We start from the raw sequence: 25,082 nt of genomic DNA, 5'->3' as shown, positions 1-25,082 counted from the left end.
GGTCGGGGCTACGCTCCGCCTTCGCTCGCTCTGCGTCATGACGGCACGCCGTGTCGTCTACTTCCGGTTGTCTTGGAGCCAGGGCGCGAAACATCTCCAACCTGTGCGCCAGCGACCTGGGCCGCTATCCTGTTCGCGTTAGAAAATCCGACGTTCGGTTTCGCCTCACGTGATTGTCCAGGCCGCGCTGATGGTCAGTCCAGGTCAGCCTCGGTCAGTCTAGGCCAATGTGTCGATCCCAAGCGGGAGCTGTTCAAGCTGCGTGCGTTGCGAGCATTCTGTCACAGCGCCGAGTGTGTCTGGTATTCGGCTAACCGCAGGCGAGCTGGGCGTTTCGGCGGTTGGGTGGAGGCATAAACTAAAGCCCCTCCAGATTAATATTGCTGTGGTGAAGAATCTTTAGCGAAGATGTACGGCGAGGCGCCTGATCCATCGGTCTGCATGGTCCAGCCACCTGGTGCCACAGAGCTGAAGAGGCCATACAAAGAGCTAATATCGCTGTAACCAAGTGCAAAATATTTTAAACATTTAGGAAAACAGCGTGTTCACGATTACGCTCCTGCCAAAAATTTACGCTAATAGCAAAGTAGAATACGCTTATTCACTACTATATTAGACGAGACGTTCATTTGAGGGATCGCCAGTCGTTTGTGCGCAGGCGCGAGTAAGAGCGGGCGCGAGAGAGAAAATCTGGGGGCTTTTGCTCGTTGAATATTCAACTCTGCCTAGGCATTACGGAGGAGGTTTCTTAGCGCGTGCTGTATGCGTTGGTCCCCTAGACATGCCGGCGTTGCGGAGTGGGGTCGAGTTTGTTTACGCTCCGCCGGTGGCTGCCCGCACGGTGAGGCAGTGGGCACAGACGCGCCCCATTTGGTGATCGCTGTGTCTGAAGGGGCAAGGTTCTGACTGGTGTTGTACAAGTCGCGGGTCGCTTCTTTCGTCGTGACGATAGACTGGATTTTTTACAAGCACTGCTCCAGGAGGGCACATGTAACCGGCAAACGGAGGCCTCAGGAGAGCACCCGAGGTTATAATAACGCAGGCGGTGCAGGATCTCCAGGGCACCCAACGGGTAGCGGAGGGATCAAACCTGGAAGCAGGGCCGCCCTTGGGTTGGGGCCGCGGAGGCCGAAGCATGCCAGGAGGGCATTCGCATAAAAAGTTGGCTGTCCGATGGTAGTTTGTACAAGATTGTTTCAGGGTCCCTATAATAAGGCATTTCATTAAGGCATTTGTTTGCCAGTCTGGCCGACATACTCTTTCCCGCCATATAGTGGCATAGAATACCTTGCTCTTTCCATACAAGTTCTATCTGTCGCTTCGGTGTTATTTGCATTAAACTGGCCTTCATGCTTACATTTAATTTTATCCCAATGTTACAGCGCGTGGAAGCACAAGCGAAAAAAAGTTACGAATAGCTCTCGGTGCTTTTCACATCGAAGCTGTATATGGCTAGCCGATTCGTCTGTCCGTCCGTCTGTCGTCTGTACGCCGAAAACTCCGGCGCGACACCGGGCGCATGCGCGAAAAAAAAAGATAGGAGGCGCGATTGGCTGCGCCACTGGTGACGTCATTGCTCTCCGTCGCAGCCGAGCGCGCGTGTATCAGTTCCTCTCCGGCTCCGAGAGTAAAACATTTTTATTATTGAAATGGATAGGCGACGCGTCATATGTACTCCTGAGGAGCAGGCAGCTTTCAACCAGCAACGCCGCGAGCAAAGCTAGGAACGAGCTCATCTACGCCATGCCGATGCTGCATCCCGGGCTTTTTTTATTGCACGCTTTCTTGTATGTATGTATGTATGTATGTATGTATGTATGTATGTATGTATGTATGTATGTATGTATGTATGTATGTATGTATGTATGTATGTATGTATGTATGTATGTATGTACAGAGTGCGGCATATTTCGCTGCGCATGTTCGAAAAAGGTTTGGCGCTCACCGCTGTACCGTTCTTGCCGAAATTTTGTAGAAGGATCACATGTTGGAGTCCACTTCGTTCAGTGTAACAATTTATTGGCCATCCCTGGCCCTTGCGCCACTAAACAATACACATTCATTCATTCAACAATTGCCACATTTGATTGCCTGATATTTAAGAAAAAAATGCAAATTTGCCTGCACTTATGGGGATGCAAGCTGCTGTCGCGACGGCGCAAGCATAAGCTTGTGTTGCCGCCTGCCGGCGGCTACAGACAGCAGCCGGTCAGGGAGGTTTGCCGTGCGTTGCCCGCTCTTGGAACACGTGACTGCCCTCCCTGAAATGCTGCTTTCTAAGAGGACAGCTTACATCCGCCTAGAAGATTTGCATGTGGAGAAAACACACAAGGACTTGTTTGCTTCTCACACTTGGCTTATATGGCACATCGATATATTCAATGTTAGTTAGTTGATCATTACGGCTCATTAAGTTAAAAAGAACAAGATCTGCCGCGTTTTAAAGATAATTACCTCCTCCGTCCGTCCCTCCCTCTTGCTTCATCCCTATTGGGTGACGCCAACTGGTGGCACATGACAGCGTTACGATATGGCGATGCGTAAAGCATGCGTCTAGGAAGGAGACCAGATCACTCGAAATCTGGAGGTACATGTGGCCTGCCAGTTAACCAAGCCACCGGAACCAAAAGCGCCAAGTATGGCTTGTACGAAATAAACGAACAATATGACCGCGCGGACTATCAGAGAGGCGACTATGGATGACCGAGTACGTCTCCCCCCGCAGACGAGGACGAGGATCCTGTGTTCGAGCTCGCTACCGCCGCCGTACCTGAGCTCCTCGTCGGCAGTCACGGTGTTCCTCGCCACGGACAAGATGAAAAGCAGCCGCGGCTTCCTCATGCGCTTCTCCGCCACCAACAGCCGCGGTGAGTCTCGAAAAACGCACGAGAAGGATACGCGAGTAAAAGACTAAGCGATGTAACTCCGCTTGTGTAAATAACGCCCCAGAACGTGCTCATCATGTCCTGTCAGTGAAGGAATGCGATGTATTGATGTACGACGTAATGCACCGAGCACTTTCTACTTGACATGAGAACTGTTTACAGCGCAAACACGTGCAACCACAAAGTATAAGGGACAGGACACAAGCGCTGACTGTCAACTAACTTTTATTAACGGAAGACGGGTGCCTTATATAAGGGGAAAGGCAGAAGTGAAGGGGGAAGGGAGTGATACAAACGGGGAAAATGACGATGCGCATCGATGAACGAACGTGCTAGCAGTCAACGCATTCAGACGCGAAGAAACAACAAAACGAAAAAAGTAGACAAACACTAACAATAGGCGAGGGATACTAAGATACAATGAAATCAGTAAGCAGCCGCTTCCAAAAAATGAAGCTCTGCCGCAAAAAGCGATACAGAAGGGGTGCTTACGCACTTGCTGCCATATTTGCGTATGTAGAACGCTTCCAAACTGACGCGCGCCGTCGCGTCGGCACTTTTGCCGAGAATCTTCGTCTCTCCCAAACGAGCCTCGCATCCTGTGCATCCAATTACATGCGCGACCAAATGTGCGTACTTGTCCTTTAAGTTGCTTAAATTTCGGGCATGTTCCCCCAAGCGTTCATTAATGCAGCGGCCGGTTTGGCCGACATAAGCCTTTCCACACTTCAAGGGAATGGCGTAGACCACTCCTGTGGCACACTTGATGAACGGCTTCTCATGTTTTAGCTGGCAACCTCTTTTTTTAGAGTTGCAGATGCGTGGGCATAACTGTGCCAGCTTGTTGGGTGCCGAAAAAACAACGGAAACACCATGCCTGTTGGCTACCTTCTTAAGACTGTGCGAAGTCTTGTGCAGGTACGGCACAACCAAAGGCTTGTCGGTCTTCCGACGGTCATCTTTTACTCGTGTTCCCAGTTTTAGCTTCTGAAAGAGGGTCTCAGCCACCGCAATCAAAACCGAATGGGGGAACCCCGCCGCCACAAGTCGGCTGGCCTGATTCTCAAAACTTGTCTGCATCAGGTGCGGGCACGACTTCTGAAGAGACGATTCCAAACAGTGCGACGCTATAGCTCTTTTTACAGTTTTGGAATGCCCTGAATCAAATGGCAGCAAGTCCTTTTTTGCGCGAGGGAAGTAGCCCCAGCAAACGTGCTCTTCATCAAAGGTTAGTCTCAGGTCTAAAAACTGTAAGGCGTTTGCGTCAGGTAGTTCGTGGGTAAAATGTAGCCCAAGTGCATGCTTGTCAAATGCGTTTAAAACTTCACCTACTGTAGAGAGGTAGGTGAAGGCCGTCTGCTTTTTTAAAAACACTAAAAAGTCATCTACGTATCTAAAAACCTTTAAAACGAACCCCCCCAAGAAAGACCTATCTAAAAATCTATCTACCTTTGCTAAAAAAATATCGCAAAGAATTGGAGCCACGCAGGACCCAATGCAGATACCGTTGCGCTGCAAAAAAGGCAGGTTGTCATAAACAATAAAAGTAGATTGAGGTAAAACTGCAATAACGATATGAAATTATCTACTGACAAGCCTGTTGAATTCCGGAATGAGACTTCGCCGTTTGCTTCTACGCATTCTCTAACAGCCAACAAAAGCTGATCTTGAGGCACAGAATAAAACAAGTCTTGTACATCTACGGAAAAGCCAAAGCCAATGTTGTCTGTGCTCTCAAGAAACAGCGCGACATCCGTAGATTTCTTTGTTAAGAACGGATCATCCAAAGCAAGCGTTTTGAGATGCTTTTGCAGAAACCGACTAACGTTTATTTGCCACGAACCTTCTTCACTAACGATAGTCCGGAATGGAATATCTGGTTTGTGGGTCTTGGCTGTAAAAAATGCGTTTAGGCTACTACCTCTGCTATTAGCAATATCCCTCGCAAGTTTGTCAAGATTTAATTCCCTGCAGAAGTTAATAAACTTGGTCTTGACCCTAACGGCACTCTTCTTAATGGGCTCAAAATTCTTATTGATTGCCACTTGCGCTTTTTCATTGAACATTCCCTTTGGTAGAACAACAAACCCTGTCTCTTTGTCTGCTTGAACAAGCATAAGGTTCTTTCTTTTAAACAAAGAAACCACACCATTTAACACATTTCTATGATTCTGCGCGTCAAGAACGTTTGGTGAGCACTTTCGCAGACAGTCTGCACCCTCAAGAAGGCAGCGGTCCCGGTCCTCTTCATTTCTCGCTTTCATGGCCAATTTCCTGTTCGTTGCAATCAGCTCATGGGCTGAGACACCAGGCTCCATACCATATTTTGGGCCCTTCTGCAGGAGACGTGTTACATTCTCAGGCAGGGAAACATTTCCAAGGACGGTTACACTTCTTTTACTCCCTTGTGTAGTGTCCCTGTTGCCTAGACAAGACAGCAACAGGTTCAGATATGGTATGGAGCCTGGTGTCTCACAGTCTTAAGAAGGTAGCCAACAGGCATGGTGTTTCCGTTGTTTTTTCGGCACCCAACAAGCTGGCACAGTTATGCCCACGCATCTGCAACTCTAAAAAAAGAGGTTGCCAGCTAAAACATGAGAAGCCGTTCATCAAGTGTGCCACAGGAGTGGTCTACGCCATTCCCTTGAAGTGTGGAAAGGCTTATGTCGGCCAAACCGGCCGCTGCATTAATGAACGCTTGGGGGAACATGCCCGAAATTTAAGCAACTTAAAGGACAAGTACGCACATTTGGTCGCGCATGTAATTGGATGCACAGGATGCGAGGCTCGTTTGGGAGAGACGAAGATTCTCGGCAAAAGTGCCGACGCGACGGCGCGCGTCAGTTTGGAAGCGTTCTACATACGCAAATATGGCAGCAAGTGCGTAAGCACCCCTTCTGTATCGCTTTTTGCGGCAGAGCTTCATTTTTTGGAAGCGGCTGCTTACTGATTTCATTGTATCTTAGTATCCCTCGCCTATTGTTAGTGTTTGTCTACTTTTTTCGTTTTGTTGTTTCTTCGCGTCTGAATGCGTTGACTGCTAGCACGTTCGTTCATCGATGCGCATCGTCATCTTCCCCGATTGTATCACTCCCTTCCCCCTTCACTTCTGCCTTTCCCCTTATATAAGGCACCCGTCTTCCGTTAATAAAAGTTAGTTGACAGTCAGCGCTTGTGTCCTGTCCCTTATACTTTGTGGTTGCATGTGTTTGCGCTGTAAACAGTTCTCATGTCAAGTATGCACCGACTCGCCCAAAAAGAAGTTTTAATGAAGCACTTTCTACTTGCAAGTCATGTGGGCATGCTTCGCGACCTCAACAAATGGGTTCATAAACAAATTACTCACTAAACATGTGCTAGGTGACAGTTGACCTCATAAATAATCGTATAGTGCACTGTGTTAAACACTGTTGCGCTCAGGACCACGGAGGAAGGAAAATGCTAGGAGGGAACGTCAAGTGACAATTTTGAAGCCCAGTCATAAAAAATTTAGTGGAATGGGATGATGGGAAATAGGCCCTCACGTGATAGACAAGCGGTAGCTTTAGTCCGCTCGCTTTGGTTGCCTCTGCTGCGGGAGTTTTGGAATATTCGCACATAGTCGGCGTACCAAACGCACGCCGAAATTGAGTGAAGGAGTTCAAGTGTGTGAAGCAGTCGAGTCTGTGTTATGTCAGTCAGGTAAAGCACCGAAACACCACGCGGTTCGCCGCTTAAGCAAGCAGCAGACAAGCGTGAAGCAGCGAACGAAGGCGTCGGTATTATGCCCAGCAATCCGCGACGACAACCTAAAGGACGACTGGTCGCGTTTCGGTTTCAGGGAAACGAAGGAATCCTTTCGCCCAGCGAACGTGTGAAGGCAATCAAGCCGCCCCTGCGACGGCGATTCGTCGCGTTTGGGGGCATCTCCTGGGAGACAATATGATGTCTTTCGCCCCTGCAAACATGTGCAGGCGCTCAAGCGAGCGTTCAGTGTCGGCAGCGACTGCTTTCCCGTGTGAAAAAAATTCGTCCCATGTTGTGCCCAACGATAGACTGGCGAGCCGGGCACCCCGACCATATTTGAGGCCGTGCCGGCCCACTGCTCTGGCAGACGGAACCAGTCGGCGCTGTCGTCTTGCTCAGTGCCTTCTGCATCTCAACAGACGGGCGAGAACTCAATAGGCACGCCTCAACAGCGTAAGGACGTGGCACCACAAAATCTTACAAAATAGTGCAAATCCACATCAGTTCTATGAACACTACGTGTGCGTCTTGTTCACTGCCCCCATGACCACCATTTTAGAAGTCTCGCCTTCGTGATGAAGGTTGCCGCAAAGGGATGTACGTTTGTGTCGTAATCGTCTTGCACTTTCACAAAACCAAGTGCCTCGGGAAATGTGCCATCCGGTTGACGAGGGCACAAGCGATCAGATCGGAGCACAATGTGTTCAAGGTTCTCCTCTTTGTCCCCGCATGCCCTGCACTGCACAGTACTATAGTCTACCGACTGCGCACCTTAGTGCGCAGTGTTCCCGCACGGGTCTCGGACAAAAGGCCAACACTTGTCGTACAGCCGCTCCGCAGAGACGGCCGCTTTGTGGACACTATACGGGGCCAGGCTATATTTTTGGTCTATAGCGGCTTGCCACATCGACGCATCCGCTTCCTGTACTCTAGAATGACCATTTCCTTTCGCTGTCCTCTTGGATAGGGTCAGTAAAGAAAAGTTCCTGCAGAGGTTGTAGAGACGCCTGCTCCACTGTGTGCTCACGCCCTTTAGAGTGGTGTACCGGAACACGCGCGGGGCCCACGACTCGTGAGGGGAAGGCGTCCCTCGTAGGCTGCCTTGCTCCTTGCCTCGCGTGCCTCGAAGCTGGACCATCCGAGGTCGTCCTGGATGGCCTCGACTGTCGCGCGCCCGTGACATGCCACGGCCAGTCGTATAACCCCGCGCTGACCACGTTCCAACCACTGGCGTGTTTTGGCGGACAGACAGTTGATGGCGTTGGCGAATGTTAGCACTGGCACGTGTATTGCCTTCCGCAGTTCACGCACTAGAACGAGCCTGTTGCACCCCCACAAGCTCTGTCGTCGCAACACATCGACGGTTCTCACAGACCCGCCTGTCGAACATGTTCCTCGTGTTTGGCAAACAGTGCCGCTCAGGTGTGAAACTTCACCCCGAGGTACCTTTATTTGTCCGTTACTGCAGTGTGAGTCCTCCTCCGGGAAGCAGCACAATAACGTCCCCTTCCGTGCCCGAAAACTGCAGAATGGTGCATGTTCTGGCATTGAAGTGGAGACCAAGACGCCGCTGGTGGTCGGCAGCCAGAGTTACCAAATTTCGGAGGTCACACTGCCAATAACACAAGGTCATCCGCGAACGCCAATCCAGTTAGCGTCCACGTGCGTGCCGCGCCGTCGCACATGAGGCGGAATGCGAGTCCAAATCCGGATTTCAGAAGCGCATGCTCCATCCCCGCCATGTACAGCACGTAGAACAGCAGGCACAAAGGGCAGCCCTGCCTGAGTCCTCCCACAGGCTGTGTTTTGGCGTCTCTGAAGCACGCCACTACAATCTGTGTGCATCTGCCGAAAAAATTCTACCCACACACGAGCCATCTGTTGTTGTTCTTGTCGGCGGAAAAGCTAATCGCGCGGCACACTGTCATATGCCTTGGAGACATCAACAAAGCATCCACCTCTTGATTCCCTCCGTGCCACCTCAGTGGTTTGGATGAACACGAAAATATTGTCTTCCAAGCGTCGATTTGCTCGAACGTCATTCTGGAGCTTGGACATTATGCCAGCTTTCTCTGCCCAGCCACAATCTTCCACAATTTTGGGAAGTTATCGCAAGCAAAGCACGAGACTTGAAGAAAGGGACAACACGAAGCGGTTCGTGTTGTCCCTTTCTTCGAGTCTCGTGTTTTGCTTGCGGTGACTTCCCAAAATCATGAATCACCAACTGGCCTACATCTACACACTGTTATGACTCAACCACGACTCCACGACTTGAGCAAAAAAAGTCTATACAAGACGCTCATCAAAGTAATTAGCCGATAATCACTTAGGCCAGCGTCGCCTCGTCTCTTGCGCACAAAACTAACTCTGCCGCTCAACCAGTCAGATGCGATCGGACCGTCTTTCAGGATGGTGTAATGAATATTGTAGCGAGGTGTTATCGAGCAGACTTGCTTAGGCATTTAGCGGGGCCCGCCGGTATTCCGGCCAGTCCGGTAGCAGTGTTTGCACTGATACGTGGGAGTTCGCGGTCAATAGCGAGCCTCGTTATCTGCCACGTGTGTCCTTCACTCGGGCGGTCAAGTCAAATCCCCTCGATAAAAATCAAAATGAATGCCGTCCTCAGCTATTTTGAGCTGTACCAGGGCCCGAATCTCTCTTTTCAGACGGAGGAATTCCTCCCATGCCCGTATGCACTCTTCTACGGAGCATGATTTAGCAGCCGCTCTGTGAAGGCGGTTCGCGGTTTGTCTTGCGGCAAGGGCTTCTTGCACTTATTTGTCCCACCGGCCTTTGCGCTTTACGCCTCCACGGGTATTCACAAGGATTTCGTGCTTCTTCAGGTAGCGTCTTAATTCGCACACAAATTTTGAAAGTGCTGCTCAAGCTCTTCAGCAATGGCCTCGTACGCCTACTGTGGTTTGGATGGGTTCCGGTGTTCCTTTGGATTCGTTTGGATTTGTAACATCCTCTACTTTGTTTTTCTGGTTCCAAGGTGATGCGACCACGAACTGCCATTGGAAAGCCGCAGCAAGCCTGAGTGATACTTACGTGGAACGCCTAGTTTATCTCGCTCCACTCCGCGCTTATCCTTGTATAAGTGATACAACACATCGCTTCTCAGCTGGAAAGAAATAATCCTCTTTGCTGGAGTGCTCATTCTCTGGCGCTCTCTGACCTCTCGCATGCTAGGATCCTCCACCTGCTCAAGCCAGCACTTCTCTATTCCCACTTGGCAATGCAGTGAAATCACTTGACACTGGCGGCAATAGCGCATTCTCAAGGACATCCTCGTTCTGCGGTTCGCGAAACTGGTTCTCCGGCTGACCACTCTCGGGTGTCTCGTTATCGCGGTGGTCTGCACTGCATTCATTCGTTTCCGCCACAGTCTTATCGGGTGTTTCCTCCATGGTGTAACTCTCGTCACTGAGTTGAGTTGCCAATTTATTTATTTATTTACATATACTGCCATCTTGCATAGCAAGATATTGCAGGAGTGAGTGCATATATATGTCAATCAATTGAAGAGTACATTTTAGTGGGAACAAGAAAACAAACAATATACAATGTCAGGAAGAGCTGGTTGATTAATGAACATAGTTAGGCAATAGGTCGGCAAATTGATCGCTCGGTAACTCGCGCAAGGACCCATTCTCGCGCCTTTGGACGGGTTAATGCTTGTACAACCAGAGAATAATGCCCCTCTCTCGCAGTGACATATCTGATCTGTCTGAGAACAAATGCGGACAGCATTCAGAGAGCTTTCCTAAAACGGCAGCTTCGGTTGTTAGCTTACCGAAAGGACCCTCGATGAACACCGTCGCGATTGGCGAGCAGACGATCTGTTCTTCCACCACCTGGCGGATCCATGCACATCGGCCTGAGTGGTCGGACACATACGACGAATGGACAACACATCCATTGTTGCTGCCGAGCCGCGCAGTGCTTCCCGCCAGGTCAAGCACGTAGGGCTCCAGCAACTTGATGTTTCATTCGCAGTCACTGACATACGCGACCCTTTGTGCAGTTTACCGCCATGTGACCCGGCTCATTGCATTTGGAGCAAACGAGCGGCTTCCTAGTCTCAAAAGCTTTCTTTGCCTTTTTGCGTTGGTCACTTTCTCACTCAGTTCACCGTAGTCCTTTCTTTCATTTTTACCTGAAGGGACCTCTCTCTGTCAACTCGAGGGCTCGAATGGTGCTTCACATAACGGTTATTCGCACTTGTTCTCGAATTGTATGCCCTGTCGAATCCTAGGCTGTTGCCCGACGGCGCGGTGCGTACTCCTCGACGAGTTCGGCCGCTTTCGTCGCAGAAGGCGCGTCGCCCCGATTCCTGTAGCCAATTCCTTTCCTGCTCTGGGAGACAGTTAACTTCTCTAACAAAACCCTCTCCACTACTGTAGGCACTCAGTGCCTTTTAACCATTCGGCTAAGTTTACTCTTGTACAGGAACACGGGATAGCTCCTCGACTTCTCGGCTTCCCGAGATCTTTGTCTGAACGCTCTAAGTCTGTGCTTCTTCAGAAGGCAAGCCTTGACCTTCTCGTAGGTGTCCGCGTCCTCCTTGCTGAGCCGCGCAACCAACTCTGCTGCCTCGCAGGGCAGAACCGTCGTCAGTAGCCTGTGAGACCATGTGTCTCGCTCAAACGACATATAAGAAGCCAACAAACACTGACACGAAAGACAACACAGGAGAAATTATTTGTGCTTAATAAAGGAAATAAAGAAACGATAAGTTAATCGAAATGAAAGGGGTTGAAAAAACAACTTGCCGCAGATGGGGAACGATCCCACAGCCTTCGCATTACGCGTGCGATGCTCTACCAATCGAGCTACCGTGGTGCCATTTCCCCATCCACTTTCTTGGGTATTTATGTTTCCTGGTAGAACCCTGGGAGTGTTATACAGCGGCTAACATTCCCAGAGTTCTCTCAGTGGAAACGGCACCGCGGTAGCTCAATTGGTAGAGCATCGCACGCGTAATGCGAAGGTTGTGGGATCGTTCCCCACCTGCGGCAAGTTGTTTTTTCACCCACTTCCATTTCCATTAATTTAGCGTTTCTTTTATTCAATTAGTAAGCACAAGGAAATTCCCCTATGTTGTCCTTGGTGTCAGTTTTTGCTGGCTTCTTATATGACTAATAAATATCGGGCCCGTCGGTTAACCCCCTTTCTTCTCGCTCAAACGACAGTTTTTCACACCTTCTTTCAAAATTTGCAAGATGCAGACCGATATCCCCTGATACCACATGCGGCTGCATTTACCTAGACATTTTGAACTCTGCCTCCTTGTTGAGAAGAGGTACCAGTTGCTGCAGGGACATTTGCCCGACCTATTTCTCAGGTTCCAACTTGCCGAGCTCAATCTCGCCTTCCAGCCTCCTTGCACTGTCTTTCTTCCTTCCTTTCCCGCTCTTGCTGCTGCCTTTCGGGCTGCTCTTCCTTTTCTTGTTCAGTGAGGCTCCATGCTTCACTGACCTCCTTATCATAGGCCCCGAAATCAACGATTGCCTGTCTGATCATGGGTTTTCGTGTCGAACCCTTTGCGTCTCACACAACAGCAACAGGTCCAGCTTCCGCAGCATTTGCAAATCCGTTGTCCTTTTGAGTGCCGGCTACTTCCAAAACAACAACCCGAAAGTACCTAACCTCTAGGCTTTCAGCAAATTTATCTGCCAGTTCTAAAATCTGACCGTCTTTTAGAACCTTGTTCGCATGAAATAAAAAGCGAAGCACTCACCCACACGGGATCGATGTGTCGAGACAGCTGCTCTCTGGGCTGGCCGACCGTTGTTGCCGCTTGTCGCTTCAGGTGTCACCGCTGATCACCAGTTGTTGCGGCGCTATAAGTTGTGTCTCGAACCCGGCTCCATATGGTAGCGTGGCGGAGGCTTCGGGTTGAATAAACCAGAAGCTCGGAAGTTGGAAAATCGAAGACCAACAGGTTTATTGGCACTTGAACAAAACTTATTTACATCGTTGAGTAGAAAAAAACATAAAAAGGTCAAGTGTTTAGCGACGAGCATCTGTATGAGCCTCGTTTCCATAGCCCGGAACAGCTTCTTTTCTCTCAGCACCGTCGTTATGCCACGTCTGTGAAAACCCTCCCTCCTGGCGGTAGCCAGTCACACACAGGTCACAATCAAGAAACACAAAACACACTGTCGCAGAAGGAATATTGGACCGGCGGCCACACCAAGTTCCAGTGGGCACAAAGGCGGAGAGAGGGTGTGACCACGGGAATAGCAGAGGAGATCTTTTACTCCGAACACTACGGTCTTCGCTTATTCTTAGTAGAGGGCAGGCAGCAGTTCGTGGCGGCTTTGTTTCGGGAAACGTCCATGAGCCCTTCGCGTCGTCTCGCCTCCCCCGGCGTGGCAACTCTTTCTTCCCTTTGTGCCGCTTCTTCTCTGACGAGGGAAGCTCGTTCGGGAAAATTAGCAACGCCCCGCATCGCGTGGGAACTGCCCTCCGACTATCTTCTCAGCGTGGCTCTCGCATTCTATTCTTGCGCGTGATCAAAGAGCAGGGCGTCTACTGCGGTCATAGCGGCACCCAGCAGCAACATGGCCGTCTGAACACTCGTTGAGAAGTATAGTGCCTGCACGATAAGATGCTACTCCTTCCTCCCCCTTTCAAGCCCATGGTTTCACTAACTTCAGTCAACAGGAGCCACATTTTCCCTCAGGAAAGATAGCTGCGTGCTCTTCCCGCAGCCCCGTGGCTGCACGGCGCTGCCGGCGAGAAAAAGGCGCATCAACTCGAATCTATAAGCTGCTACATTATTCGCGGGTGGGCTTAGATTTGAGGATGCGAAACCGCAGGCTCAGACAACCAGTTTGCGGACAGCGGTTACATCGCTGCACTAATTGGCTGGGATATCGAAAGCGTGCTGGCTAAGCCTAACCGGTCACCCGTATCACGTGTCACTTGAAACAAAACTGGATTGTGGGCCGCTGTACGGACATTCCTGCTGAATAAGTTCCGTTTCGCGACCCTGTTGTAGGTGGCGCATCAAGCGATCTCGCGAGAATGATGCGCCAATTATCTGAATATAATGCGTTCTCTTTCACTTGCTGCTCGTGCCTATATATGTATTTTGACACCAAGCATACATTAAATTAAACTCAGTTGACCGTTTGCGCTGTCCGTGTTTACTTGTGTGTGTTGGATTTACATGCGCAGGAAATCATGCTGCACCAACCAGCCCACCAATAATGTTTACTGCAAGCGTGCTGATGCATTCCGGTTAGCAGTGATATAGACAGCAAAACAAGAAGGAACAGGACTGACCTCAACCCTTCCCTATATGCCTCTTTGGCTTTACGCGCAAACATACCCGCTTAAAAAGAGTTTGTACCCTTCGGGGCTTGTCTTGTCCCACAACAATAATCATCACCTGCCTTGCCCGCATTTTCTTTCTTTAACGCTGCGAGCTCGGTACTTCCATGTCATGAACGGCATGCGCGTTCTGATCGTGACATAGCATTCTCGACAGGAAAGTAGCGAGCGCAGCGATTTCAAGAAACTAACACAAGCAAGACAGATGACGATTATTGTTGCGGGAGAAATATAAACCCCAAAGGGTGCAACTGCTTTAAGCGTGTAAGTGGCCCGCCAGTGAAATGAGCGAAGGTATGTTTGAAGCCGCCGAGGAAGCGAGCGCCGGAGGAGCAACGTGCCGGGAGGTTGAGAAGAGAATCCCTTTCGGCACTAGCACGTGTTGAAAATATTGATGACAGCGAACCACACGCACGAATAACATGCGCAGTACTGAACAGCTTAACTCAGGCTAATGAAAGAAAACGTGTAGTGATATTACAGTGAGTCCCGGGACGTACTGGTATAGCAGGCAACGAATTAGCGGACTCGTTGGCAAAATCGGCCCATAAAGATGCAGAAATTCAACTCATCCCTTTATCACCAATGGACACGAAACGCATATTGAGAGTACTAAAGAAGGACTTGTGTATGTCGATCTGGTATAATGAAAATACTAAGGAATCAATTCTTTACCAAGTGGACCCTCAACTCAAATACCAGCTGAACGTAGAACTTTCGAAAAGTGCCGAGACACGCATTCATCGACTGTGGCTTGGGACAGCTTACACCAAACATTTCCTATATCGCATAAAACGAGCTTTCCCGGCTTGCTCCTGTGGCCACGACGATGAGGATGCTCGCCATCTGCTCCTCGAATGCCCCGTGTACGCGACGCAAAGAGGGCAGCAAGAACAAGAGCTGCACCCCACTGATCCTCACCGACCTTTGTCACTCGCTAAATTGCTGGGCCCATGGCCATCGAAAATAGCACAGTAAAAAGCATGGAACGCACTTGAACATTTTTACGAATAGACAGGCATCCTCAGCAAGTACTACATATTGCACTGAATAGTCAAACGATGTTACTATAATTTGCTTCTGTTATTAGCGCTTGTATATTACGTGTAATACTTTTTTTTTCTATTCTGTGCATGCTTTACTTTAACTTTGTGTAAATCCTCATCTGTCTATACGCTCTACAAAACGGCCGCTTGCGTGTGTTTGTGACTTTGTTTACTAACTCGTTGCGGGGAAACATGCATCTGCCTTTTATATCTATATGTTCATGGGTGTATAGGACTGTGTGCTGTGGATTTCTGATCCTACGACGTGGTTTCTTTTCATTTGCTTACATATATTTATTTATATTGTTCCCGCTATGCGAAAAGGAGTAGTCGTCACCATTATAAGATAACTTCGTCTTTCTTTTATTTGCATTTCAATAAAAAAAATAATCGGGCGCCGGGGAAACACGAAGGAGCGCGCTGAGCGAAAGCCACGCAGACAACTCTCTGTGGCTATGAAGGGAAAGCAAAGCGCCCACAAGTGAGAGCGCCTCAGAAAAGATTCCCGAGTTTTAATCCAGGTTAGTGTAGGCCGGGGAAGAGAAAACACGAGCACCTTATTAGCAACAGTTAAATAAGATAGAACACACCACTGAGCGTAAAGGTTTACTTATTTTGCGGCTTTTCCCTACCGCGTCTGGGGAAACGCCAAACCGTTGCACGTGGGAGCTGCGTCGATTCAGCTACTCCGAGCAACCAAAAGCACTGCCAAACGCGGCCGGACTACTTGGCGCGGTAACACATGTGCAGCAGCTACGCGCCCGTAGCTTTCCCTCCATAGCCACAGAAAGTTGTCTGCGAATATACATAGTATGCACGTACTATCGGCGTCAAATGAAAGTTGAGCAGCGGAGCACGTGGCCCAAGCATAAGTGAAGATATAGTGCGCGCCGTCCAGTCATCACCATTGACAGGCGCGCACATCCGATTTGGCCGCACTGCGCGATCACCCTCTAGTGAGATAATTTCGCTTCTGTCCTGGTTCTTACATTCGAAAGGGAGGAAATAAAAAATAAAAATGAAGCTAAAATATTGCAGTTTACGGCGAGTCTTGTCGCACAGATCGCCGAAGCCACAAGTGCTGTCAGCGCGAATAGCGGTGCGCGTGGTGCAATTTGCACCGTCATCGCCCGCACCGCGCGGGCGAATCTAACTTGCGATGACGGTGCAAATTGCACCACGCGCACCGCTATTCGCGCTGACAGCACTTGTGGCTTCGGCGATCTGTGCGACAAGACTCGCCGTAAACTGCAGTATTTTAGCTTCATTTTTATTTTTTATTTCCTCCCTTTCGAATGTAAGAACCAGGACAGAAGCGAAATTATCTCACTAGAGGGTGATCGCGCAGTGCGGCCAAATCGGATGTGCGCGCCTGTCAATGGTGATGACTGGACGGCGCGCACTATATCTTCACTTATGCTTGGGCCACGCGCTCCGCTGCTCAACTTTCATTTGACGCTGATAGTACGTCATTCAGGGATACTCAGCGACTTCCGCTTTACGGCGGCACCATGTTGGGGAACCTATACAGGCCTATTCGCGCGCCCACGGAGGAAGGAAGCTAAAGGGAGGCCCTGACATCACTCTTTGTGAAGCTAAAGTGAAGCCGGAAGTTGGCGTTGCTCATGACGTTGCTCCGCCTATCGGGCCAGCTCTCCTCTCTTGTTTACAACCGTGCTGCTCGGACCCGCGCGCTCGGCAGCAATACTAAGCAATCGTTAGCACGTTAGCATGATTCCGCCAAAGAGGACGAAATTTTCCGCGGATATTCCTTCGTCTGTAGCCATTGCCGTGGCGCGGTACACAGCGTACACCGTTGCATGCGCATTCATTTCACGAACTTTAGTTCCTCCTGTCCCACCTGGCCACAGCAACATCCGGTAGAGCACGGTCCAGATAACGCAGCGCAACAAAACACGGAGACCAACGCAAACCTGCCCGCACGGCGCCTCTGCCACGGTACGAAACCTACGGAGCAACACGTGTGAGCGCACAGACCCATAACAAATCGCCATTGTGGCCCGAAAGGCGTGGCCGCTACAGCAAAGAAATAAAAAAAAACAGCCAAAAAGAGGAGAACCTTCTACGTCATTTCCTCCACACTTTTCTCCTAGCGTGCGGAGGGGGTAGGGCCTCTCCTCAGTTTCCTTCCTCCATGCGCGCGCCTGTCGATAAAGTTCCCCAAGATGGCGGAAGGTAGCGGAAGCAGACGACAGCAGCGGATGTGACGTCACGTGCATACTATGTATAGATCGTTTTATTGAGGGCGCCGCCATTTTGCGATCACAACGCCGTCTATCGTCCGGCGCCATGCTGGTATGGGGGATGGAGAGTGCACAGCGAATGCGCTGTTGACGACGAATGGCAAGCTTTCGCGCTTTCCCGAGAGGTGTCAATAAATTCTTTGGAATGGGAAATTTCATAGCGTGTGGTCACTAAGCTTTTTGCTTCGATATAGCCGCAGTATCGAACGGCGACGGGCCTAGAGGCGCCCCCGCGGCTCTGCCCACGATCGAAATAGGAGGATAGTCAAGCCTGAACATTGTCGATACGTAACGTATACATGTAGCGTGTTATTATTGTATGTCTAGCCGTGAACTCTGTTAAGGTATCACTCAGGCGACAACAACGCCGCATCAGCGTGCATCCCAATCAAGGTAACTGTGAAGCTCCGAGGAAACACGTTCTGCTAGCTTTCGGTCTCCTAAAATTTTCGCGGTACGATTTTCTGAACATTGTTTATCTGGCAACCGGGCATCAAGCTTTACAAAATAAAGAACGGCAGTATAACTCGATCGGAAGGGCGGTTAACGCGAATAAAATGAGCTGATGATAGTGGCCGCGAATATGCCGCGACCAACCAGACGCACGCGACGCGTTGAAAGGTTACGCGCAGGTCTCGAATGGTGCCTGTGCGTGCACCTCGCCTGCTCGAGTGTCGCCTCGTCGCTGTCGTGTGTGCGCGCACGGGTCGTGTCGAGTTTCATAACGCGGGGCTGCGTGGGGTGGCAAAATGCTAACGCACATTTAGGCAACTCCTTTCTGCCTGATCTCTTCTTTTATTGTTTTCTCGTTTTGTCCTTTGTTTCTTTTTTAACGAGCGTTTATTTGGCGTTTTTTGGAAAGCTGGTCACACAGCAGTCATTCATCCTTGAAAAGGTTGTTTGCAACCAGGCTCTAAAGGTGTTGAGAGGCTATTCGGGCAGAGGCTGTTCGTGCAAGAACAATTAGTGATGTCTATAAAGCGGATCGTTATTGTCCGCGATAATTGGCTTTCTTTATTTCACTAGTCAATACGAGCATGGTACCTAACTCTAGCACAAATAAATATTCCTGGTGTAAATTTATGCGTGTGAGTTTGACTACTCGATACTTATTACTCGTATTCGATTCGTATTCGAAAACTCCCCCCTTCTAAATATGGGTCGCTAAAGCCCCTCAGTGCTGGTGCTCGGTGGCACACCCGATGGGAGCGACCAGATCTTTGTCCAGCTGATATGTGAGGGTGTACAAGGAGCCGATTTCTCGTGCTCAGTGGCTTTGTTTTTGCTCAGCTCGTCATTATGCAGAATGCTTGAGTGTAGCTGCATGAGTACTCACGCTGTTCTCTCCTTCTTGCCCTTTTGATTCTCTGACGTCCCCCAGCTACGCTCCTTTGTCTATCCCATTGCACTACATATGGTTGTCCACCGGCCATCTACTCTACACGTTTAATCTCTGCCCAATTATACTTGTTACATAAGCTAATTTAATTTGCACAGTGTATCTAATCGCATATGCGCTCTATATTCCATGTTGTCCGGTCCTTCGCATTACTGCACGCGCGCTTGGTTTGAGTCTCCTTGTTGCTGAAACAGTAAGACAGAGCGCAAAGTTTACGTCGAGTTGTAGAATGCATTGACCAACGCGAGCCCATTTAACGGCCATTATCATCCCAGACGAAATGATTATGGCCGGGGGTCTGTCGTAAATCGCTTGCCTCTCTCCAAAGATTTGTGCAGCAGCCCCGGCCAGTTCCAGTGCGGCAACGTGGCCTGCATTCCGACAACGCGCGTGTGCGACGGACGGTTCGACTGCGCCGACGGCTCCGACGAGCAGCACTGCCGTGAGTCAAGACAGTCATTCACTATATATATATATATATAGGTTGCGTTGGTTTTGTCCGGCGATTACCATACTCCCTGATGCGAAGTTTGAGCGCAGCTTTGTACGTGTTTTCGTTTCGCGATATGCTGAGGCAAATATTTTAAGAGCGAAGTCACCGACCGGCAGTGCCATCAGCGCCATTGCAGAGAGGGGAACGCTAGCGTAGTGAGCCGCACCGAAGCGGACGACGACGACGATGACGAACGCGCGCGTTCGCGTGGTTACGCCGACGCTCAAACCAGGAACGGGCGCCCAAGAGCTGCGCTCTAAAAAGTGTGCCTGAAGACTCGCGCGTTAATTTTGGCTACCGGTGCGTTGATCTTGCGGCAACGATTGTGTGGTTGCAGAGTATTACACCGATGCAAGCTGCGAAAACAGGGCTTCAGCAAATGTTGCAGCCGTAGACATTTACAATGCGGTAAGCAGTAATTTTCTTATTTTCATTTTCTTCGTTTCATTGAAAAGAAACAACCAACTGCTACTACTACTGTACCACGGGGACTCCCGTGAAATGCTGAACGTGCGAAATACCGCACTGCAGGAAGAGATAAGGAAGTAGGCGGCAACATGGCGTCACGCTACATATCTACTTAAACAAGCAAAGAAAACTTACTATGAAAATGTAATAAATGAAACCGGGAACGATTCCCGGAAACAATGGCAGATACTTAATGCGTTTCTGAATAAGAATCCTACTAGGAATAGAATAACGAAAATTAAGAAAAAGACTGCACACTTACAAACCCTGAAGATATCGCATGCACATTCAGCAACTTTTTTGGTACTGTGCCTGATATCCCTGGGGGTAATGACACTCACATGCCACGCTTGACACAACAATCATTTTATCTCTTCCCAACTACACCCAGTGAAGTTCGCGCAACAATTATGAATCTTAAAAATTGCAGTCCTGGTTTAGATTCCATATGCTCGTATCATATCAAAGAAATTGTTGACAGCATATGTGAAACTTGCAGTCACGTTGTCAATTTAATCTTTAAAACTGCCATCTTTCCTAGTGACTTGAAAAGGTCAAAAATAATTCCTGTGCACAAAAAAGGAGACGTCACCTTACTAGCAAACTACAGGCCCATATCCATCTTGCCGTGTTTCAGTAAAGTAATAGAGAAACTATTAGCACAGCGCCTGTCTAATTACTTGGACAAGTTCCAATTATTAACACCAAGACAGTTTGGTTTTCGTGCTGGATATTCTACTAACCTAGCTCTAATCACCCTCACTGACAAGATCAAAGCGGAAATTGATGGGGGCAGATTCGTAGGATCTGTATTTATCGATTACTCGAAAGCATTCGATTCCATTAATCACGACATTCTCTTTACTAAACTCAGCGCGTATGGCATAACAGGTCCATCTTTGGAGCTAGTGCGAAGCTATTTATACGACAGACAGCAACAGGCTTGCATTTCAGGAGTGCTGTCCGACACAAAAATAATTAACACTGGCGTTCCACAGGGGTCCATGCTCGGTTCCCTCTTATTTCTAATCTTCATTAATGATTTCCCAAACTGCCTAACTTCTACAGAATGTCTTTTGTACGCGGACGACACCACTATTTACGCCTCGCATAACGACATCTTTACGCTAACTGAGCTTTTAAATGATGAACTAAATAATGTCAGTAGTTGGTGCAAAATAAATAAATTGCTAATTAACCCTCAGAAAACAAAGTTTGTGGTTTTTAGTTCACACAGTAAACCTCCACATAATCTTCTACCACTGTACATAGCTTCTCACCCAATATTACCATCTAATGAGTGTTCATCTTTAGGCGTTCAATTAGACTCCTTTCTAAAGTTTAATTTGCATGTCAGCTTCATAAAAAAGAAAGCTGCCTATGGTATCAGGGTGCTTTTAAAGGCCAGACAGTACTTTAAAAAGCACACTTTCCTGACATTGTATTATGCCTTCATTTATAGCCATTTAAATTACCGTATCAGTTCTTGGGGTCTTACATATCGCTGTCATATGGCTCCCTTGCAGCACATCCAAAATAACGCTGTCCGTATCATCGCTTCAGCTCCTTACAACACTCATGTTACTCACATCTTCACTGAGTTAAGTATCCTCACAATAAATAAAATTATCTGGTACAACCACAGCATCGTTATTTACCGCCTTCTTAAAAACCCACAATTACATTATGTCATTGGCAGGAATAGTCTTGCTAATCCTAACACTACCAGGTTCTCTTTACAAAATAACCTTTTACTTCCAAAATCACGCAGCAACTATGGCAAACTAACTGTTGGTTTTGCTAGTGTGGAAATGTGGAATAATTTACCTACTCACGTGAAATCCTCACCTACATTATCGTCATACCAACGTTCACTGAGAGCTTATATTAATAACTTGTAAACTGCATCTATTCCTTGAAGTATGTTTATGTTGCTTATTATGTAATTTCTTTTATGTTGTGATGTGTTGCCATAGGTTTTATTACTTTAACACTGGGTAGAAATTGTGTAATCCATTCTTTGTTTATAACCGCAACTGACGCCTTTTTATTTATATATTATTATGTAACTAAGAACAAGAGGTCCCGCTGCAGTTTTTAACTGTGGGACCTCTTTGTGTATAACTTCTATTTCATATATGTACCACTAATGAATGAAGCAATAAAACTTGAAAACGCTTCGTCTCTTTTGCGGCGCGCGAGAGAACGAGGAAAACAGCGGTTCCATTGTTGAAGCAAGCTTTACCTCATCCTCAGAGAAGACAGTTTTGTTGCGATGGCAATTATATGGACCGGCGCATTTGTGCCGTCGCCGTGACGTACCGTATGAGTGAAACCGTGTAAGGGTGAACCGGTGAACGCGATTCAATCTCCCAGAATCAAGCGTCTTTCTTCAGACCACTATCATCATCATTCAATCTCGCGTGCGCGAGCGAGGAACGCGTGCCGTCTCCTGTGGCGCGCGAGGCGAGGGAGGAGGGTCGTTTTCTGCGGCGGCTGCCAGGGTCCTCCTCACCCGCCGCTCCGGCAGGGTGGACGCAACAGCGGCGTCTACTACGGCGTTGGCCATCCGAGTCGCGGACGCCGTGGGAAAGCGTTGCCGGCGCTCGTGCGTCTTGAAAGCGGTCTGCGACGTGGCGCAAAAAGTGCGCGCCCGCGGGGTGCCGGTAGCTTCGTTTGCGCTGTGCTTTCGACGTTTCGTACGCGTTGAAGCGACAGATTCACTGAGGTCATTTCGCTCGCGGCTGCTGCCGTGATTCCTAACTCCAGCGTTTTCACAGACAGTTTCCGCTGTCATCGAGTGATGTGTGTTCATGTTTACCTGTGGGCGCGTGACACCGCGCTGGTTAATTTATTTAAAACACGTTAACGGGCTAGTTGGTTTGAATCCATGATAGAATGAGAGAGCGCGACTGTAGAAGGACGTAGAAAGAAGCAGACAAACAATCCCGGCCACGGCGGCCGCATTTCGATGGGGGCGAAATGCAAAACAGCTGTGTACTTAGATTTAGGTGCGCGTTAAAGAACCCCAGGGGTGCGATTGGAGATCCTTGTTCGGCGCGTTCGTTCGGTTACCGGCGCGCGTGATTGGCCTACTCCGCGCCGACGTCACCAGCCGATGGGCGCGGCCACGTTTTCGGTGACGTCAAAATGAGGACACACTCCTGTCAATCATCTTGCCACCGAACAAGTCGTCTGCTAGGCGCCTAACGCGACGGGAGTTGGGAAGTTTGGAGCGATCATCGCTCGTTACGAGACCGGCTCCGCGTGGCGCATTTGGTGGATTGGATTGGATCCGAACGGCGGCTTCGGCAGCTGAATAGCACGTTCGAATCCAATCCATAGTTTAATTCGAGAAAAACGGCGCTTGCGTTGGGAACTTAGGTTGTTGCGCTGGCGTTGCTCGAGAAGGAAGGGGAGCGGGTGGCGGTGCGAAACGCGTTTGAAGAAATGGCAGAACGCGAATTCCGACGTCGCTTTCGTTTCTCGAAACAAATAGTGCGTTGGCTGCAAAGCGAAATCAACCCCATCATCGGTGCTAGCAAACCACTGGAATGTTGTTGCTGCCTCTTGAAAAGTGCGCCGCTGTTCCCGTCGTTTCATATTTCTGCTCGCTGTGTGCGACACTATAGGGACGACGCAGAGAAACTAATAGTTATAAATTATAGTAGTTACACGTACTACTATTTGAAAACGTGTTTAAGTTTGAGAATAAAAAGAATACATTTTTTAGATAAAGATTTCATTCGTTGGAAGACGAGAAACATTTCGTTTTGTTGTATGGGCTCCCTGCAATGGGGGGTCAGGCGGCGCAGCGATCGGCTCAGGCGTCAGCGCCAGCGTGTCAGTTGCGCGAAACACCGAGGCGGCCACTGCTGCGGGGGCATGCTTCTGCGGCGCCCGTTTGAAACCTGTCGGACATTCTAAATTGTGGTTTTAAGGCAATCGAAAACACCGAGGCCCATTTTGGACCACCGGCGCTTGAGAAAGGACGTCAAATTTACGACTACAACCGTGTATATCCTGTCAAAGGAGTAGACAGTACGGACATCACAGTGAGGTGCTTAAACCAAATTATGGTGTTTTAGGTGCCAAAACCACGATCTGATTAGGAGGCACGATGTGGTGGGGGACTCCGGAATAATTTGGACCACCTGGGGTCCTTTAAGGTTGACCTAAATCTAATTACACGGGTGTTCTGGTATTTTGACCCCATCGAAATTCGGCCGCCGTGGCCCTGATTTGATCCCGCGACCTAGTGGTTAGCAGCCCGGCAACATAGCCACCAAGCAAGCACCACAGATCGCGAATTATTTGTCACAGCAAAGCAAGCATGCTTGCGACGTCGATCTCGAAGTGCGTTAACAAATTATTATTTTATGCCACTTAAGTGAGCTAATATGGCCGTGGACGTCTTTCAACTGTCATTTGTCACTTCGTTACTTGGAGCGTGCCTTGCAGCTCACAATTGTAGAGGTTTTGGCGAATTGGCAGGTAAGTGCTTCTTTCTCCGTTGACAAAGTGCCTCGAGCATGTTCTTGTTATTGTCGTTCGGGCTCGAATGTGAGAGGGCATTACCGCTGAAGCATCATAGAGAGCAATCAGCTGAGACTAAACAATGTGACGACTGAACAAATATGCACTAGCGTGCGCGAGAGAAATGCTAATTTTCGACTACTCGACGTGTGCTGCAGTGTACTCCAACCTTAGTTCTGTTGTTCTAAGCATGCGAAAACATCGGCACGAATGAGCTCGGTTCCACCATTCGCATCTTGATCTTGGCGCAGGAAGAAGCACAGTGCGTACGAAGCTCCAGCACGGAGCGCTTACGAAGCTAGAGTTGACACGTAACAACCACTGAGCATTTGTTTTGGAGCAAGATGAGCTAAACAAATATATGAACTGATTTACAACAGCGGGAATCAGTTCACGCGTTTCTATGCAGTTGACGCTTTATTACGTGTTTTTACGGATGCCGCTGCTGGTTTGTTAGAACTTTTTTTTCTTGTTTTTACATTTACACCTTAGTTTGTTTAACAGAAATTCGCAAGACTGACACGAACCGCGACGATCCACTGCAGCCGCCGGGTTGCTTCCCCCGGTTTTGAAGGGAAGCAGTACAATTTGGTGCAGACATCCCCTTTGCGGTTATGACAATCCTTAACGCAGCAGTATCTGCGCTTGTTCTTTTTGTCCACACCTCACGAAGGAGCTGCCAGGAAGCCGCGGTGAATCCACTGGAAAAGTGGAAAAGCAGGCTTTCAGGCGGGCCTGAGCGCACCACGGACAATGGTGAAATGACGGTGAGGGCCTACCCGGGTGCTCACCGCCGCTGCTGGATGGCGCAACATGTGCAGGCAAACTTCATTGCAGGGTGCCCATACTACAGTGAACTAGTACTAGTATTCTACTAGTAACTAGTATTATTAGTAACTAGTACTAGTAACTAGTATTCTA

At 49.0% G+C, this 25,082-nt stretch overlaps 1 protein-coding gene and 1 non-coding gene across 4 annotated transcripts in view; both read left to right on the top strand.

The window, feature by feature from the left end:
* LOC142559728 (uncharacterized) overlaps positions 1-25,082 on the top strand; it is a 370,616-nt gene that overhangs the window by 259,490 nt on the left and 86,044 nt on the right. For 2 of the 3 annotated variants that reach the window (XM_075671316.1, XM_075671317.1), the window contains exons 12-13: positions 2,726-2,867; positions 18,993-19,106. In XM_075671316.1, coding sequence (XP_075527431.1) covers positions 2,726-2,867; positions 18,993-19,106 — 256 coding nt within the window. The remainder of the gene's footprint in view (positions 1-2,725; positions 2,868-18,992; positions 19,107-25,082) is intronic. The other variant, XM_075671318.1, reaches the window with a different exon arrangement.
* On the top strand, positions 11,560-11,632 carry TRNAT-CGU (transfer RNA threonine (anticodon CGU)). Its single transcript has one exon. It is a non-coding gene; the product is annotated as a tRNA-Thr (tRNA).

The sequence above is a fragment of the Dermacentor variabilis genome, chromosome 10, assembly GCF_050947875.1.
Source record: "Dermacentor variabilis isolate Ectoservices chromosome 10, ASM5094787v1, whole genome shotgun sequence".
NCBI classification, from domain to species: Eukaryota; Metazoa; Arthropoda; class Arachnida; order Ixodida; family Ixodidae; genus Dermacentor; species Dermacentor variabilis.
The sequence above is the reverse complement of the archived record's forward strand: the minus strand, read 5'-3'. Positions and strand labels throughout refer to the sequence as shown.